We start from the raw sequence: 20,614 nt of genomic DNA, 5'->3' as shown, positions 1-20,614 counted from the left end.
ACATTTAATACAAAATAGGCTAGCAAGCAGTTCGCGCCAGCGAAGAGTTTCGAATTTGTTATATCACTTATATTTTCCTATTTTCATTTGTTTTAATTTTTCAGGGCCGTATGCGGAATATTTTTCTGGTGGGGGAGGGGGAAAGATGCGTTAAAAGTTTTCGAAGAATCTCAAAAGCAAAAGGAGTGAAGGGAGTTCGAGCGACCGAACTGGTCAAGAGGGTACTTTTGCATTTTCAAAAGTAGAATTGAAGGATTTGGTATAGGCCTACACTACATTTTCAGGAAAAAAACTGTACGTTTTCAAAATATCTGGGGTCAACTGCCCCCCCCCCCCTGGTGCGTACGACCATGGTCTTTTTTTTTTAAATTTCCCCATTTTTATTCGTTTCCTTTTCTTTTCCCTTTTTCTTTCTTTTCTCTTCTTCTTCCTTTTTTCTTTCCTTTTTTCCTTTTTTCTCTTTCTTTCCTTTTTTCTTCCCTTTTCCTTTTTTCTTTTTCTTTCCTTTCCTTTCTTTTCTTTTCTTTCCCCTTTTTCTTTCCCCCCCCCCCCTGGAGCCCGTCAGGGGGGGGGGCACTCTGCCCCCTGCCCCCCATAGGTACGCCAGTGGGCAACAGTTTGAGAAAGTGGGAAGGGTCATACAATATTAAATTCCCATTGGTCAACAGGTCCACTTCCTTTCATGTTCCCCCCGAACTTGAATTCAGGGAAATCCTACCAGTCCTACAGTATAGCCCGAAACATGACTCATAACTTTGATGGATTAGGCCATTTGACCAGTCTGTATTCCTGGCCGAAACCAAAACAATAATAAAATGGTCAAGGGTGTATTCCTCTTTTGCTATGTACATAACAAAAGAGGAATACAGCCATATAATGATACTGAGAATCATGACGCCTACTACTTTGAAAACATTGAGAATGGCTGTGTAGAAAGACATATTGCCCCCAGGGGTAACATAAACTCACCCTTGACCATACGAAATTTGAAAGGAAATGGACATGAGAAAATTAAGCACCTAACTAGGAATAACAAGCACTACGTGCAAAACGAATGCGATTTTCTGACGAAGATAAGAAGAATATTTATGGGGCAGAATGTGAACGAAAACAAGGCAATGACGAAGGTCGTCATTGCAATAACATGCAGCCTTTTCACACACAGCTAAAATTCATCGTATCTATAGATGATTAGTATAAACGTGTTTAACTCAACAGTTTTAAACATGTTTATAGAAAATTTTCCCTGTGTGAACATCGTTTATACGATGTTGGGATAGATAATAATTTTACCCCCCCCACCCTGAAAATGATCTCCCCCTAAAAATTACCGAACTTATTATCGGGGTTGACTTCCCCTTTTATTGTTCTTGGTTGTCCCGGGGGGGGGGGGGGGGTCAATGTCCTATATAGGGGTTAAGTTTCAGAGATGGGGGTAATCGTCATCGGGGGTAATTTTCTGGGCGTAGTTTGAGTCGTCGAGGGGTAATTGTCATTTGGGTAATTATCCTTGGGAGTAGTTTTCTGGGGTGTAATTGTCCTTATTATGATAGGCGAATAAGGTGGGAGGCCGGGATTGAAGCCCCCCCCCCCCCCCCCGAAGAATGTTGCAATGATGTTTGGCCGTTCGTTCGAGCAACCGACAATTTCGGGTAACGATGTGGTCTATTGATTTGTAATTTAATGTAGGCCTACTAGTCATGAAGTTAAATTTTGTGACAAAATTAGATATGATTGATATTAAGAAATGCTTGAAGTTCGGTTCTCCGACAGTGATCACAATGACAAAAAATAGGTCCGGCTTTTAAAAAAGTTGCCAGGGTTGGTATAGATTTGCAAAAAGTTTGTATTCATGTTGTGTCGCCTTTTAATCCAGCGTCGTGGCTTTGTAGCGAAAAGAGTGCTTGTTTATAATACGATACAGGATGTTTCTTCGATTACACCCCTCCTTTTCCCCATTTTTCTTTTAGTCTCCCTCTTCAATTTTATATCCTTCTTTCTTAATACTTCTATGCTTTAGGCTATAATTATTTTTCAATTTTTTTTCTTCAATTGTTTGTGTGTTATCTAATTTTACCAACATGACCAACATGAATCATGACATTTTCGCTGCCATAAATTTCCCTCAGTTGACTGTGAATAAAATAAATATAGGGGTAGAAACTAAAATCCCAGTCTGTTGTTTCATGTGAAATAAACCTATATGAATGGCTATCGAAAGAGTAGTATAAATAATACATTAAGGGCATACGCCTGTCAGGCCTTTCAAATTGCTAAGGTGATTCTTACGTTGTTAGTTTTGCGAAAGTTTTATGGCGAATAAAAGGTGAAAATTTTTCATCTCTATCCATAACATAAATATCTCTCGGCAATAAAATGAATGAATATTGAATAAATAAATAGATGAATGGATGAATTTAACATGTAGCATTATGTAGAAAATGTTGGGGGGTGGGGGCAGTGGCGGATCCCGGGGGGCCCGGGCCCCCCCCCCCTTGAGAAAAAAATCATGTAAAATCACGTGATTTTTACCTTTTTGGGGGGTTGGGCCCCCCCCCCCTGGCGCTCAAGGGGGGGGGGGGGGGGGGGTGCAAATTGAAATTTTTTTGAGGATCAAAAAAAAAAAATGTGCTCACTACCCCCCCCCCCCCCCCCCCCCCCCATGGAAGTGAATCGACGACTTCGTTTTCAAGATCATTTCGGAAAGTTTTATCTTTCAAGTTGAACTATTATTATTGAATGCATAAAATACTGCATAATTTAGAACAACTAGAAAACAAAAAACACAACAACTTGAAGTCTTGAACAAATAATCAAACAGGAAACCACATTTGCGTCACATAGGCCTACCCTAAAATTGTAATGATGATGATTAAGACGATGTCGGCGATGATGATAATTCCTATGACGAAAATGCTATGCTTTTCCAACCAATATCCTAAAAATATACGCTAATTTATTTTTTAATCAAGATTTGAGAGATGTCGAGAATAATTTGCAGTTTAAAAAAAAAAATTAAAAAAATGAAGTGCCATTACTCTCTTTCCAAAGTGTTTACTTTAATAGTGGTAGTTTTTTTTTGACAAAATGTTGTTATTGTGGATTTTTTTTTCTTCCCCTCTCCCGATTGGCGATAGAACACTGAAGATTTGACTGAACACATTATTAAAACATCATAGACAAGTCGCAGGATTTTCCAAAGGCAGTAAAAAATTGTTTTTCCAGATCAGAAACTGATAAATAACAGTGCACTTGCATTAGGCCTACAGAGGCAAGGGAAGAAATAAAGAAAGAAATATCAATTATCAAAATAACATGTAGATCGAATTCTACTGGGAAGCAATTTGATTTGGCCTAACGTGTACCCGAGATGTTTCCTTTTTCTATACTTTTGATGCGCGCCCACCATCGGGCGGAATTAGGGCGGGTCTAGGCGGAATTAGGCAAGGAAAATGCCTCACGCAGACGGCGCGCTACGGACAATCGCTTATGATTTCGGGCGTAAGAATGGCATAGCTAGATTTGCTAGAATTTCGGCAACAAATTGGTATACATTAGCGCCTGTATAATTCATTTTCAGAGAAGTTATCTGAGAAAAACTGCCCATCGGGCGGAAACCGGGCAGGGTACGGTATGTCCCCTAGTAGATTAGCATAGTAGCATACACATGCTTTAGCAGTCACGCAAAACAAACACTCACAAATTATTAATCAATAAAATCTGAGAATGTATACTATTATCTAGATCCTGTAGGAATAAATCATTGTTACAATCTTTCCAAAAATCGGGGTAAAAAAAAAATTATTCCACTATTATGACCAACAGTGTACATGAATGACAGTGGCGGATCCAGGGGGGGGGGGGGGGGGGGGGGGGGGGGGCAAAGGGGCACGTATCCCCGGCCCCCAAAATATGTTAAAATCAGCCCTAAATTTGCCCAAAATGCACTAAAAAACAGGGTCGTGCCCCCCCCGGCCAATTTTTTTTTAATGCCAATGGCTGACCTAAAAAGGTGACCTTACCCCCACCCCCCAACGGAGCAATAAAAAAAGATGACCTCTTAACCCCCCCCCCCCCCCGCTTATTCAACCGCTGGCTGAGACGTGATTTTTTGGGGACCAAAAAAAAAAATGTCCTCTTACCCCCTCCCCCCCCCCCCCCCCCCCCCCCCCCCCCCCCCGCTTATTCAACCGCTGGCTGAGTCGTTGCGATTTTTTGGGGACAAAAAAAAATATACACTGTCGCTCATAAAGTTAGAATATTATTGTTTTATCCCAATTTATGCAATTATTTAAAAAATAATTTAAAAATAATAGATCTAGATAATAGTATACATTCTCAGATTTTATTGAATAATAATTTGTCAATGTGTGTTTTGCGTGACTACTAAAGCATGTGTATGCTACTATGCTTATCAACTAGGGGACCTACGCCCTTAAGTCATAAATGACAGTAATGAGGATTAATGCCCCACAAAAGGGCACTAATATAGCACATCGACACGGTTTTGATCCTGGGGCCTCACAGTTACGAGGCCATTGCTTTGTCACTGAATCATGACTGTATGCAGCGGGGGCTAGTGTAGGGGGCAGTTTCCATATATTAAAAAAAACAAAGAAAATGCAATAAATTTTCAATAATTTATTGCATATTACCCCGGTCCCCAACATAAAAAAATCCTCTGTGTTCCCATGCCTTGAGACATAATGCATGGCCTTCCAAGTATAGTACGATAATACTCTGTAAAGAGGTCTGTACTCAAAAGGAAGAAGAAGAGAAGTTCAACCTTCCTGACATTTGTGGTATACGACTATGAGGAAGTATCGTGCATTTAAATGTGTAATTGTATGAAATAGACTCATTCGATCGTTTTGTTTGATTATTTGCTGTGTGAATGTGTTTGTTTTTCAACGTCAATGATAATTGCAGTTTCCCACTCACTATCTGAGCAGGATATTGGAAACATCTTAAAGGCGAATTCAACTTCAACGCAACAAACGATTGGGTTTGATAACCTGTGATATGAAGTGAATGCTTCTTTTCTTGTTGGACCACATCGATACGTATTATCATGTTTCGTTTTTCATTACTGCAATGGTTATTCACTCTGATGTGGATGTTGACATCTTCAATAGGTTTGTATATATATCTCTAAGAGTTAGAAGCAGTGTATGTGTTTATGGCTGTATGATGTGTCAAACGATTCCTTTGAGCTGACATTTGAATTTTGATTCTCTTCTATTCTTTGATAACGTGGAATGATAACTCAAGCTGTATTTCATTTGATGTACCCTATATATGATACCTTATATGGAAATTTTGTATGATGCTATATACTTTTATTCCTCAATGTAACTTGATACAGGAGTTTCGAAAGAACATCAGTTCATTAGACGTGATGACTCACCCTGATTTGAAATAAAACTTTATTTAATCAAATAAAATACAACATTTCTTTATATAGCATCGCTATCATTTTCATTGTTGTCTTACAGTGTTTACAGTTGAATGTCAGGAGTGTTCTACATCAGGGTTGAATGTGTTTGGTGGCTATCAGTATGTCTTCTACCATGGTGATGTCGTCAGGACATTCTCTGAAACACGTGCACTCTGTCAAAGCTTAGGTGGTCACATGCCAATCATCACATCAGCTGAACAAAATGTATGTGCATGTAAATACTTTTACCGTGTAATACTAAAACCCTATAGTTTACTTAACATGGCAAGTTCTTTTTACCCGTTTCCTAAGTTTTTCTATGATGTATCGGGAATATCTGGCGAATTTCGATTTCTTCAGAATAAATATGGTCCGAGGAATATTGTCAAGATTGATATCAAACTGCCAAACATGATATTCTAATTAACAGGTGCTCTATGAAGTTTAGCCTATTAAGAAAACAGCATTGGAGCGTAGGCTTTTTCTAATTTTACTTCAAAGGTATAGACCAGTTCTTGTCATGCGACTGCATTGTAAAAGAATCGTTGTGGAATCGATCAGAAAAGGTTGATCATCTAGCATATAAGTATTGGTGTGTACTGCACGGTTCTGGAATCATCAAAATGATAAGAAATTTGGCCCAGTCTTGGTAAAGTTACAAGCACTTTACTAAAAAAAAATGTATATGGGACTACGCAATAAATTATTATATCTATCCGGACTGGATAGATATAATAATTTACCCAAATAATATATAAATTAGTAGGCGGTTCCCGACAAAATTTGCATCATCACGTATTAGTCAAAACATATTATTTCACATGATTGGTAATTAGAGCTTCAATTTAATTTTTTGAGAGGGGGCGTTTCCAAAACTGGTCTATACCTTTAAAGGTACTATGTCCCTTTTGCAGCCAACTTCAAATTCTGTAGAACTTTGCAGGAATTATGAATATGTCATGTATGTCCTATTTGTGCAATTTAAACGTTAGCAGTGTCCTAATATTCAAATTATGCAAGGAAACCCGTTTACTTGCTAGACTTCACTGTCAGACACTAATGAGTGACTGACTGGCTTTTCTTCTTCTTTGGCAATAACATAAATAAAATGAGCTGTAAAGGGTACATGAGCATTATTTTGTCTACATCAATAACCCACTTCTTGTGATGGCCAAAATTAAACTGATTGAATCTTTGCACATAAAACGTATGACCATTCGGTACAATGGTCTGAAAATCAATACTGTTACTTATTGGCTCTATAGCTCCTAAGTCGATTTGACAACTAATAGTCGTTATTTTCCCACTTGAAGACATTTTTAAGCCCCACCTTTTTTAGGGAAGTTCTTAATTAGTATTTTCTTTCAAATGCCGTTGGAATTTAACCTTTTCAATTTTTGGCCTGCAAATGGGACGTAGTACCTTTAAAGGTAATACAAAGATTTGGTATGGGGTCTGAATTTGGTTCTAATGAACATATTGGAAGCATATGCGATCCTACAATATTCAGTGATGGTTGTAGTGGTTGAAATCGAGTCTAAAGTTATGAAATTGTAAATAATAAACTCTTTATGTTGTATAGCTCCCTCTAAAGGTCAAGTTATTAATTAAGCTATACAACAATGTTTCTTGACTAAAATCGACCGATTAGTGGAAATTATATATCACATCTAAATATTTTGAGATTTTCGTACTCGCATCTACCCGGCATTTACCAAGAGCACCGGTAAATTGTTATATTCAATTTTTCTCGAAAACAGAAGTGTTTTAGGGGCTAAACTTTCTAGTGCTTAATATACATTCATAGGGGCTTCCAAATATATCAAAATTGTAAATAATCACTATCCACCTAATTTTCAAAATTTCCCAAAACTTTGTATTACCTTTAAATTGCGACTAATACAACATCATCCTTTTTTTAAAGAACCGAATTGCTTGCTTTTGTTCACTATCTCAAGATTTCCACCGGTGAACCACAAAACATAAACTTTTATAGGTGTGTTGAAAATGTGACTTCTAAAACTTTGATTTTAATTCCCAATTTTTAAAAATTGAAATTCACGGTCGGATTATTCCTATTGTAACCTGGATGGTTATTATCTTTCCATTTTATTGATTCCTCCTGTTCTGTCCTTTCCAATAATAATAGACAAATTTGTATAGCACTTAATACTTCGTTTAAAGACACTTTAATTTGCAATTATGTTACCCTGGTCATTGGATTCAGTTTTAATCCGCACATGATGGTGTATGATACTACTAATAATGGTAATAACCTAGGCTTCTCTACAGTGTGAGTAAAACAAACATTTACACCTAGAAAATTGCTAATTATTTTAAAAATTATCTATGAACAGTAAATTATTATACATCTTATGAAAGAATGTTTTATCCCAAATCATTTGGTATCATTTTTGTGAGGCATGTGTTCACGCTTGGATGAACAGGAGGCATTGGTTGCGGGAGTGCAAAATTTGACTTGCGCATTGTATTTTGGCAAGGCGCCACTTTGCAAACACACACAGGCCGCATCCTACCGGGTAGCCATTTCACACCTGGGGGAGATTGGAAAATGTAGATTTAAGTCTTGCCATACGACATTAATGCCACGGTGGGACTCAAACCGGAAAGAATATTTTTTATGATCCACAATCCGGTGCATATCCAAGCAGGGGCGTACGCAGAGGGGGGGGGGGGGGGGGTTTTTTATTCAAACATCACATTTATTACTTTGGCGCTAGTCGATTTTTGCACTCCCGCAATCAATGCCTCCTGTTCATCCAAGCGTGAACACATACCAGACACACACAATGGTACTAAACGATTCGTGATATAGCAATCTTTCAAAACGTGTTTGATAACCTTTCGTTCATAGCTGACTCTTAAAATAAATGACAATCTTCCAAGTGTAAAGTTTGGTTTTGCCTCACACGGTATTTCGGGCTATAGCGCAGAGTATTATACTACACACCATTGATCTCTGGTCACTTGGCAACATGACTTAAACTGGGAGAAATTGGAAAAGGTTGGTTATGTATAATATAAGACTTGTTGTGTATTAAAGCTTTTAAGAATGGTCAAAATGAAAAGGAATGGACTCAATTATGCTGAGTTCGATTGTAAAACTACTATTTCAAAACACAGTAGTTACAAACTGATTTTATTCAAATCGATATCAGATTTGATACAAAATGTTATGGTAATACCGAAATTATTCACCAAAAACGAAACAGGTTAAAACTATTATTGGCTATTTTATGTACTTCTGTTGTTTTCCCTAAAATATACACATAACAGTATTTGCATTAACTGAAACTCTCCGGTTGAAAAAGACAAGAAAACAGCACCAAATACTTTTTTTTCCTTATTTGAATGTAAAATATTACTCTAAACTGGTTAGCTTAAACCAGTGGAAGTTCTAGATTGCGTGCAATTATTGTAGTGCTATATGCCACTTTGATGTAAATATCCACATGTATACATGTTATATTCATAACATAAACAGGATTCCATAGCCGGGAAATTATCAACAGACTCTGATGCAGACCTAGGTAACTATTACATCGGCTTAGAAGACATGGACGAGGATGGTACATACAGATGGAATAATGGAACGGACCCTGGGTATGTATCAACTGTCATCATGGTATAGTGCTACTCCTTTTGCAATCTTTTTTTCCTATATCGATTGTTCATTATGTCAATGGGTTTTATAATAGGCACACGAGAGAAGAAAAGGAACACTAAACATTTGAAGACATTTGAAAACAAAATCGTATAATTAATTAATTCATTCATTCATTTATTTATTTCATTTCCAGGCAAGATGATAACAAACAAAACATCACAAGGTTGACAAATGACATAGCATAAACATAATGATATTTAGCACCAGTCAATGCCTGAGGATCACCTAAAAGAATTTAAAAATTCTGTCTAGAGGCTCTCCACATTGGCTGGTGCATACATAAAACAAAATATAAAGATAAGGTCAACATAATTTATAAATGAATGTGTAACTAAAACTAACGGTAATATACATGTAGATCAAATACTGTTATGATTATTATCAAAAAGGATTGAAAAAAGAGCTGTTCAAACTATACATGTCATAAATGTTATTAATTTACATGTTGATCATAATTTCATATTCCAGGATTCTTCTCAGTCAAGGAAGATCTTCCATATTTTGTCACGTGTTAATTCAAATGTCTAAGGTCAAATAATGTGATAGTTATTGTTGAAAGTGAAATTGATATAGAGTGCTGAAGGTCACCGAGTTCCCATTCTTTAGACCATGAATTTGATATTAATCGTTTATTCATACAAATAAATAACAACATGAAATGGTGACAGAAAAGCTCATTTCTATCCTGTTACCAAATTACGTTTGTTTCTTGTAGTTTTCTTAATGCCCCCCCCCCCCTCAAAAAAAACCCCACCCTACTTAGGCGTTCTTCTCAAAACAAATCGTTTATGTTCCAAAATTGACCATTCACATTCAAATTCACGCCATTAAATGCATGTTTTCTGCACAAAAATGTTTTACACGCAATTATTATTGATAATGACGTTAGCTACAATTATCATGTTTGCTCTAAACGTAAGTTTTGTCAACGATTGATTGAATGAAAAACCCTAGCTTCATGCCAAATGTATCATTTAAATGCATTCATGAAATTAGTCATTAGCCTTTCATATTGATTTACCAGAAGATTCAATGTTCTTTTTTCCAAAGACACTCGAGTGATAATGTAGTAAATCTATGTCCAATATAGGCCTACATATATTGAGCATTTCTAAGGAATTTATGATGTGCTTAAATCTAAGTTGTATTGTTAGTCCTATTTGATATTTATCATTTTTAAGGTATACCAACTGGGATACTCCTCTACAGTCCAGTCGACCACCTTACTGTGCTGTGATGAGGTCTGGATCTAGCCTCACTGACCCGATACGTGGACGATGGAACCGAGTAACATGCACTTCAGATAGACGACACATCTGCCAAATACCTCTCGGTAGGTATTTCGAGTCGTTTTGCATAATTATGTTTAGTCTCCTTCTAAATGAGCGTGTAAACTAACATTGTATATATAATCTAGATTTTGGCAGACTGTTCTTGATATTTACAGTTGACCATGCGTGTGAATATAAATCGAAGTTTATAATAAATTCATAAAAAAGAGAAAGAGAGAGAAAGACATACACACAAACACTCACACACAACGTAACCATATGAAATGATTACAATGGGAAAATAAAATAATGAAACCAATTATATTATAATTCAATTTCATATATAAATATTCGAAAGAAGCATGTACCACTCCTAATGTTGTGTAAAAAAAAGCCCTCTCAAGGTAATTATTGATTAGAATAATAACAATTACAAACACAGCTACAAGTTATATCAATACAAATATATCAATACAAATATATCAGAAAAACCTTACTAATACTACATAATCATGTACAACGCACTTTGTTTTTTTCAATGAGCTATTTCGATCATACCTGCTGTAGCCTTGTTCTCATTTTTTCATTCGCTTTGATTCGTAATCTATATAGTTCTATTTTTCTTTGTTTAATTTTTCGATAAATAATTTATAACAATTTGTGAATATATATTTTATTATATATCATTTTTTAAAACATGTATATGAATATGGTTGAATTCAATGGCGATATCACTCTCATAATCTTACCGAAACTATCTACTGATATTCCTCCGATCATCAAAGAGATTTCATACTTTTTCAACTTATTTTGGTTGCATTTTACGGTCATTTTATTTTTCGCGAAAATTGTACCGTTTGTCACGCATTTTGACAATATTTCGGGAAAAATGTCGCGAAAATAGCCACTAGATGCCGCATAATTTTCATATTATTGTCTAACACAATGTTAGCTGGATTAACAGCACAGTGAATTATCGTCTTCAATGCGTAATAACATACTGGCTACCTTTTAGAAATATGTGATAGCGAGTATTAGGCTTGAAGATCGAGAGTGCTCGAAAATCAGAGATTTGAAGTAGAGTGGTGAAAGTTTGAATAAATATCACCCACAAAATGAGAAAATTATGATTTTTCACAAATTGTAACCACTATAGGTATGGGCTCTTCAAATTGGCCGAATCGGTAATGTCTTGTAATGTAATGGCAGACAATCATTTTTATTTGTTCCAACACACAAAATAATTAAATTAAAAAAGAAACAAAAAGGGTGATTCGGGAAAGTCTGTTCTCCTTAGAGGACATTAAGAGATATGATATCCATTATTTGAGGAAGGGAGGAAGTACTTGAGAGGGAAAATTAGAAATTAATACTATGTTTGTACACGGCTAACGGGAGAGTTGTCCGTGTCTACGTCGCAATCCATGGACCAAATTGCCAATTTGAGATTAGTGCATATTTAGCGATCGCATTTTTCAAACATTCATGACTTTGGTCCGAATTATTTCAGACTTTCACCATTCTATTTATCATATTGTTCCTCTTTCATACAAATGAATTTAATATTTAATGCTATATAAACAGGCGATGGCTGTAGATGGCAAGAGCTCGGTGAATCTCAGTATCTCATCAAGTTCACACCTCATGTAAAGCCAAGGGATGCTAGGGAAACATGTCAAAGTTATGGCGGTGATTTGGCTTTCATCAAGACAGCCGAAGTCAACGTAAGTCTAATAACACATTTGTACAGTGTTCGCACGGTCAAGCTGATTAAGATAATTCAGGAAACTAAACCTAAGTACCAACATTTGTTGTTTACCCCACCATGGTCACCGCAAACAACACCCCATCAGATTTTATTGACCATATTTTTTTATGAAAGCGTGTACATTGTCGCTCTTAGGTGTGTGTTTTGTGGGGGGGGGGGGGGGGGGGGGTGGCTGGGTATACATGTGGACTTGTTTCTGTAATAAGTTTCATTGCAGGCATTTGCACTGTGTTTTCATTTTGAAAATGCCTATTGTATATCGAAAAATCATGATTAACGCAGTGCTTTAAATAACACGGCAGAATGTAGTGAAAGTAAATTCATTGCAATGCAAAAAAAAATGAACAAATACAATATAAAAAGAAAAATGTCATGCTACTTTTTAAAAGTCTGCCACCCCCCCCCCCAGAATAATAACAATTTATGAAATAACGTGTTTTTATACACGTTTTACACAAAATCAATATTTCAACAATACTTTTTTCATTCAGAATCTGTAAAAGTAAGAAATTATTTCTTATTCTACACATTTGTTTATAATGAAAAATTATTTCATTGATAATTTATTGCGAGCCTACAAAGCTTTTAAGAAAATCAATTACCCTGATATCCTTTTCATTCTATTATAATTAGGTCGCTATCAAGATTTAATTTTCGTTTCAAAGGTTGAAAGACGTAAGATTAAATTAGTGTTCAAATAAGTTCAACCATTATGTCTCAATATTCGAGATGAAATATGAAAAAACTTCAATGCATAGATAATGACGAAATGCAGTTAACATGTGCAGTTAATACATCAGAAGGGGATAGTCAGATATAGATAAAAATAGGCGTAAGAGAGAGATAGAGAGAGAGAGAGAGGAAGAAAGAGAAAAGGACAAAGAGAGAGAGAGAGACAGAGAGAGAGTCCTAAAACATTGTAAATTACAGGGAATGCTCTCAGCTGATGCTAAGGGTTTCCATTGTGACTCAATGTATGAATAAATCATGAATTCATTATGATTTTCTTCTCTTTTTCGCCTACAGACATTTCTCAAAGAGCTACTTCCCCCATTTAATGCAAGTGATCAATATTTTTGTTACTATTTTGGGCTTATGAGGAGTGACAAGAAAACTTTCTACTGGCTGGATGATACTGCAATCCAGTATGTTCTTCATATTATGATTTCTCTGTCAAGATCAGTCAAGATAAAAGACTTAATGTTGATGAACACCTATTATCTAGATTCAATATGTAATTTTCCTCAAAACAATTTACATTTAAATGTATCCAGTGTTCATACAAATACGATATGCTTCAATACCATAATTTCAAATGTCTTTGTTTAAAATGAAAATCAAGGAGACGGAATGTAGAAAGCTCAGCACAACATTACACGATCATGTTGTTAAGACCAGATTTCAGCTCTAATTCTTTGCATGCCAAGTACCTACAGTGGCATATTAAGAGGGTGGGGGGGGGGGGGGTGGAGGGGGGGGGGACCATTGAGGGTATCGCGAGTAAAGATTTGAATTCAAATTCAGTTTAAAGATGGTTATCCAAAAGTCAATGATTATTATCAATATTTCATGAAAAAATATAAAAATGATTATGATAATGATCATAACATGAACTTAATTCATTGAGCGTTTTTCCTCCGAGGTATAATGATTGGTACAAGGGCGAAGAACCCAATAATGCTGACTCCTGGGGTTGTCTTGGTCTACGTGATGGCCCTTCATGGATTGACCAGGTTCCACAGCTATCTTCACCGTACATTTGTGAACGTACACGAGGTATGAATTTTTGTGATCCAACATTAATTGCGTTCTGGTAACAGTTCCTCCAAACTATATTTCAACAAACGCATTGTCTAGGGATCATACGGCAAGTTGGGTTTAGTTTAGGTTAAGGTTCGGGGTTTGCATTAGGATAAACGGCTGAGGTTTGGAAGTCGTTCAGTGTATAATAAATTGACCGCAGAGCAATTGTCGCTGGAGCATGTTTCGTACCAGCTAAACGTTGAATTGTTTTACAAATATTTCGGATATTGTGCCACCTCGTAATAAAACGAAATCCATTGATATTCTAACATGTGTAATCTCCTTTTGAGAACATCATTATGATATGCCTTGCTGAATTTGCGGAAAAAAATTAATGTTCTTAAATCTTGATCATTCTTATAACGAATCAATACACAGTTCAGATAGTGGGTGAATAAACTCCCTTTGAAAAATGACAACGAATGCAAGCGTTCTCTGATTCATACTCATTTGGAGACCAGAAAATATGTTGGTCCCTTTTTGTTGAACATTTAAAAAGTACAAAGTTTATCATCTACTACTAGGCCCACAATGGGCACTGTAGAATTAGAGAAAAACAATTTTTGTTAAAATCACTATCTTTCTCATCACGATACACTCTCAAATAGAAAGTCTGTTTTATTACAGTATTTGATGGAAGCAGTAAAGCATCATTTGGAGGTATGGATTATTTCATCTCTCCGTCATGGCTGACTCGGTCTTTCTCAGATGCACGGACCTATTGTCAGTATCATGGAGCCGATTTAGCACTTATCAAATCACACCATATCAATGTATGTTCAAGTACATTTACTTAATTTAATTCAGACTTATGAATAATAAAAATGAATGTATTTCAAATATTAGTTATTATTGGATTAGTAGGTCCATAAAGGCAAACAGTCCTGTCAAACTAGATTTAAACAGCTTTAACTGAATGATTAATTTTCAATTTAATTATTATCTACTGAGCAGCAGAAGATATTTTTTAGTTTGTAGTTTTAATACCGCCTTTCGAGTTCACAGCAGGCGATTGACTAATGTTGATTTTTCTTTTCATTCGTTCATCTTTTTTTACATTTAATTTAATCGTAAAATTTGATACAAGTGCAAATATGAGAACACGAAAAACAACTGATGTTTATGAGGCGACTTTTATTTTTTCCAACAGACCTTTCTGACTGTCAGGACTTCGGGATTAGGTACCCAAGTATTTTTTGGTTTGACTGACCAAGCTGAGGAAGGCACATTTACATGGATCGACGGAACACCTTTACAGTAGGTTTAATTTATATAGAATGCAAACTTAATCGTTTCTACTTTGAAATGACTGCCAAGCTCGAAATCACTTATTTATCTCTTGAAATGTGTAATTTATAACATTTTCAATTCATTTAAATGAAGGTTGAGATGATTTACCGAAGGAAAAATAAGAAAAACTGAAATTTTGCGGAAATTTTCCTATTATAAATAAATATTAAATTCATGCAATCTGTTTATATGTTTTGATATTGATATTGTTGCAGTACAAAATAGAAACAAAAGCTGCATTTTGCATGTTATACTGGAATGAAGGGTGTTTGCAAACTGTTTAAAAATATTGTCATCGTGTACATGCCCAAGTGCATATTTCTAAAAATAAAAATCTGGATTAAAAATTACAATTTTCAAGTAAGCAATCAAAATATGGATAAGATAGTAGTGCATACTTTGCTTTTGTGAGGAAGCTTAATATTTGATTATCGGAGTATATTCTTATGGATATTTTGGCTTAAAGGTCCAGGTAAAAAACTATAAATTTAAAAACCAAGAATAAAGTCATGGGTTATTATACTTCAATTGTCACAACTCAGATTGCATATCTGCCTATACCACGCAAAAAAGAACCAAGAAATTGATAACAATTTATAGAACCATTCATTCTTACGTATAATCGTCTGTTTGCTCCTACTTGTGTTTGTTTTCAATTCTCATTCATTCAATGCACACAGGTATTCAGCATGGTCGGATTCTGAACCCAACAATGCAGGTAATGAAGACTGTGCCACTATAATACAGTCTGATTCATACGGGGGATGGAATGATATTTCGTGTACTCTCAAACAACCCTTCGTATGTGAACGCTATCAGGGTAAGTCATTATACCTAACATGTATGGCCGTTTATGTTTCATCGCCCAAATTTATTTATCTTACTTTCAATTTGCTTGAAGGCCTGTTGGAAGAAATTATAGCACTTAATCCACTGTTGATGACTTGGTGGAGAGTCGAGAATGTCAACACCCCCCCCCCATTGTGCTTTAAACAAAAATAAGCGGGTTCTGCCCTTGTGGATAAGACACCGGAATATATGCATCTATCTAGTGGCACGGGGCTTGCTTCATTGCAAAGGTTACACAGATCGCGATGAAACTTATTATGCTAGAGAGTGAAGTAAAAAGACATGTGTCCTTCTTCAAAGGTTGATCCCCTTATAAGCGCTGAAATTATATCGATATTATTTTATATTTATCTGTAAAATTACGAGATAATGAACAAAATTATTATTCGAGGATGCAAAGCAACTTGGCTTTTAATACAAAGTTTCGCATTTTACAACCTCTCCAAATTCTTACGCATCTTATCCTACATGATACAAGGAAACTGATTATTTTCCCCATTCATAAAGAAGAACTAGATTCAACTTCATTAACCTCAGAAAAGTACTCATAAATTGCCTATCAAGAGAACAATCATTTTATGTAACTCTTGCTTGAAATATATGCTATATATCTTGTCTACTGACATTTTGGCATTTACTAATATTTAAACACAGCATTTATGACTGTATTATCTAAATGACCATGACATTGCTTTTCTATGTCGTTTTATACCATTAAGCCAGCGTGTTACACGCGATATACGATGCCTCGATTAGACATGAATATTCAAGAGAATCGAGACTTTCCCCGACCCTGCGTAATGAATATTCATGAAAATAATAGGAATCCGGGCTCGCCGTGGTACGAAAAAATAAGACGCACCCCGGTCATCGGATACATTCACGCACAATGTACACCATCTTCATTTCCTGGGGAGTATTCCTACCATATGGTCACGGTGGGGCCATATGGCAATTAATAATACAAGTCCTTTCGTCCTCCTACCGGGCTTCCATTTTCTCTGGGGTATGGAGTGGCAAATGTAGATTAATGCCTTGCCAAAAGACATTAGTGCCGTGTCGAGGAACGAACCAACGGCCTTTGAATGTCAAGTTAAGTTTTTAAACAACTCAACCATGACACCTCTACATATATATTTCTCAGTCGTCCTGATAATCAACAGTCTGCAACATAAAAACTAGATATTTGACTTAAAGTTATGAAAACTCTCAACCGAAATCGAAACTGAAAAGCAAGCACAATTTGATTAGGTAGCAGGTAGCCCTGAGAAAGAGAGAGAGAAAAAGAGAGATAAAAAAAAAAGAAGAGAGAAAAAAGGAGAGAGAGAGAAAAAAAGAGATACAAAAGATACTATGTCCCTATTGCAGCCAACATCAAATTCTGTAGAACTTTGCAGGAATTCTGAATATGTCATGTATGTCCTCTCTGTGAAATTTAAACGTTAGCAGTGTCCTAATATTCAAATTATGCAAGGAAATCCGTTTAATTGCTAGACTTCACTGTCAGACACCATTGAGTGACTAACTGGCTTTTTCATCGTTGGTAATAACATACATCAAATGAGCTGTAAAGGGTACATGAGCATTTGTCTACATCAATAACCCACTTCTTGTGATGGCCAAAATTAAACTGATTGAATCTTTGCGCGGCATAAAACGTACGACCGTTCGGTACAATGGTCTGAAAAATCAGACTATTACTTACTGGCTCTATAGCTCCTAAGTCGTTATTTTCCCACTTAAAGACATTTTTTCAAGCCCCATTTGTTTAGGGAAGTTCTAAATTAGTATTTTCTTTTAAATGCCGTTGGAATTTAACCTTGTCATTTGTTTGGCCTGCAAATGGGACATAGTAGCTTTAATGTTAGTTGGTGTTAGTGTCTTTTGAAATACTTGCACTATAACATTATCTTTTAGATTTCCTGGAGGATAGTTGCAATACTATGCTGTTCAGGGTTTGGTAGAAATCTTCCAGATTTATCTGCATGTCTATAAGGGCTCCATACGGATTACCTTTACCATGAGGTTTTGAAAATGAATACAGTCAAACCTGCTTTAGTCTATAGTAACACGTACAATAACCAAGATGTAAAAAGTGTATCTTTATCCTGTACAGTGCATCTAAATTATACATATAGTTGTAACGTCAACATGTAAAACGAGGTCATGGATTGATATTATATAAATGTTGGCGATACTGTACCATGTCGTCAATAATTGGTAGACAATTATATTTTTCTTAGCTATATTAGGCGTAAAACATAGCATGTTCAGGTTTTAAAGATCCGTCTCTCCTTGTAGCACTTGAATTGCACGTTGCCATGTGTACTTGTGTTTTGTTTTAGAATGAACATGTGTCTTTCGTTTGTTATGATGAAATATTATTATTTGTATGGGTAATTTCTCGGCTGTATGATGTACACAATCATGACTGATCTTTGACAATGTGTTCCGGAAAACATCTTCAAACAATAAATTATTTTAAAGGAAATCAGATTTTAGGAAAGCTTTGGTATATAGGTCTAGAAATATTAATAATTTCAGATTAAGTGAAGCAATTTAATGCTCACTTACTGGTTAAGTGTGTTTTCCTACACTACTGTACTTTGGAAAATCTACGTGTCTGTGACATTATTTTGCATCTAACATGATTTATTTAAGATTTTTTTTTTGCCAATTAATTACTTAATGCCCATTTTCTTCTTATTCCCTAGCGACAATTCTCTCTAATTCTCTCTCTCTCTCTCTCTATTTACACTGTACATAATCATTCTCACTTATTAATTTATTCATCTGTCAGTATCATATAGTACAATTACAACCACAATTTAATGAAAGCAATCTACAAAATAAATGTATGCAGAGAAAATTTTATTACTAACAAAAATAAACAAATAATAACTGTAAACAAATATTCATATAATCAAAGACAAATCAAGTAATATCTTTCTTTTACAAAAATGAATAATTTTTATTTACAAACATAAGTACAAATAATGAAATACATATCTATGATTAATATACAACCCACTTGTGTAAGGCAATAGCAAAACCTTGTCATGAAACTGGAAAATTGTATCCCCTTTTGACCAAATGCCCAAATCTGGACATTTTCAAATATTAACGAATATAAATAAATACAAATAATGAAAAAAATATGACGATATAAATTTGATTGAGTCAGCCAATAGCAATACCATGTCTTGAAAACCGAACATTTTTATCCCCTTTTGACCAAATCCAGAATTTGTTATCCCCTTTGACCAAATACAAAACCAGAATTGTTATCCCCTATGACCAAATGCCCCAAACTGAATTTTTTTTTATCCCCTTCGACCAAATGCCAAAATATGAAAATTTTCATACATTTACGAATATAAATAAATAAGTACGAAAAATAAAAAAAAATATGAATAATACATATACAATTTACTCTACTTGTGTGAGCCAATAGCCCAACCTGAAATTTTATCTTCTTTGACAAAATGCCAAACCGGAAATATTTATCCTCTTTGACCAAATGCCAAGACTGGAATTTTTTATCCCCTTTGATCAAATGCCAAAACTGGAAATTTTTATCCCCTTTAAACGAATGGCAAACCTGAAATTTTTATCTCCTTTGACCAAAGTGCCACAATTTTAATTTTTATCCCCTCAGTGGCATATCCAAACCTTGGCGTCAGGAGGGGCAAAACATTTCCAACTGTGATAAATATAACTGGGGAGGAGGAGGGGGATCACCCTAAATGAAACTGAGGCAGAAAGAGTTAGTCTGTTGACCAATATCATGTTTACATTGTATGCGTTTATTCGCTTACAGTGATTCGTTACCCGCTTGCTACCAGGCTTTTTCCTGGTCGGAAACCTATGAGGAGGGGCGAGTTGCCCCCTTGCCCCTCTTTCATATACACGCTAGTGAACATCTCCAACTTATGTTGTCCCGGAAATGAGTAAGGATATACAGTGTATCACAATTGAAATGAAAGTGCATAATTCTTAGTTTTTTGTTTGTCTTATCTAAAGACATATCTGTCGTGAGGAAGGATGTCGATCACAGACGAGGAGGAACTATAAGGTTCTAATTGCGGATATTTCATCTGATGTAAAGAGCATTTTTATAAATCTTTTTTGCTTTTATAGCTTTTCACTTTCTTTCTTTTTTTCTGGGTAATTAGGAACATTGTTTTAATTAAATTGTGACATTATCACTCATGGCGACCCAGTTCTGTTTGCAAAAAAAAACTATTTAGAAATATGTGTATTGATTACATTAACGTTGTATGTACATTGTTATAATGGACATTATAAGTGGCTGAATGAAAGAATAAATATGGAAATAATGTAGTGTAATAATGTAATATTATTGATGCTTTTATTGACTTTTAATTAAAAAAAGAATCAAATTGATGTTAAAAAGGATCAGTGAATAGAAGAAACGGGGGTGATGAATATGAAGGCTGAATATTTTGTTTGTTCTTCATGTGTTCTCTGTGCATGCATGGGTTTTT

At 35.4% G+C, this 20,614-nt stretch overlaps 1 protein-coding gene across 1 annotated transcript; it reads left to right on the top strand.

The window, feature by feature from the left end:
* Positions 1 to 4,891: 4,891 nt before the first annotated feature.
* LOC105437979 (macrophage mannose receptor 1-like) lies at positions 4,892 to 20,188 on the top strand. Its single transcript, XM_030996580.1, has 11 exons — positions 4,892 to 5,135; positions 5,505 to 5,662; positions 8,943 to 9,061; positions 10,307 to 10,458; positions 11,981 to 12,120; positions 13,191 to 13,309; positions 13,807 to 13,940; positions 14,595 to 14,740; positions 15,118 to 15,224; positions 15,938 to 16,077; positions 20,130 to 20,188. The coding sequence occupies exons 1-11, from the start codon at positions 5,072 to 5,074 to the stop codon at positions 20,186 to 20,188; spliced, it is 1,338 nt and encodes a 445-aa protein (XP_030852440.1). The 5' UTR covers positions 4,892 to 5,071.
* The last annotated feature ends 426 nt before the right edge of the window (positions 20,189 to 20,614 follow it).

This window comes from Strongylocentrotus purpuratus, unplaced genomic scaffold (assembly GCF_000002235.5).
Source record: "Strongylocentrotus purpuratus isolate Spur 01 unplaced genomic scaffold, Spur_5.0 spur5_scaffold_3, whole genome shotgun sequence".
NCBI lineage: Eukaryota > Metazoa > Echinodermata > Echinoidea > Camarodonta > Strongylocentrotidae > Strongylocentrotus > Strongylocentrotus purpuratus.
This window is presented reverse-complemented; position numbering and strand designations above follow the sequence as displayed.

Coding starts and splice junctions, on each gene's coding strand:
- LOC105437979 (XM_030996580.1), top strand. CDS start 5,072: ATGTTTCGTTTTTCATTACTGCAATGGTTATTCACTCTGATGTGGATG. Junction 12,121..13,190: donor TCAAGACAGCCGAAGTCAAC/GTAAGTCTAATA, acceptor TTTCGCCTACAG/ACATTTCTCAAAGAGCTACT. Junction 13,941..14,594: donor CATTTGTGAACGTACACGAG/GTATGAATTTTT, acceptor GTTTTATTACAG/TATTTGATGGAAGCAGTAAA.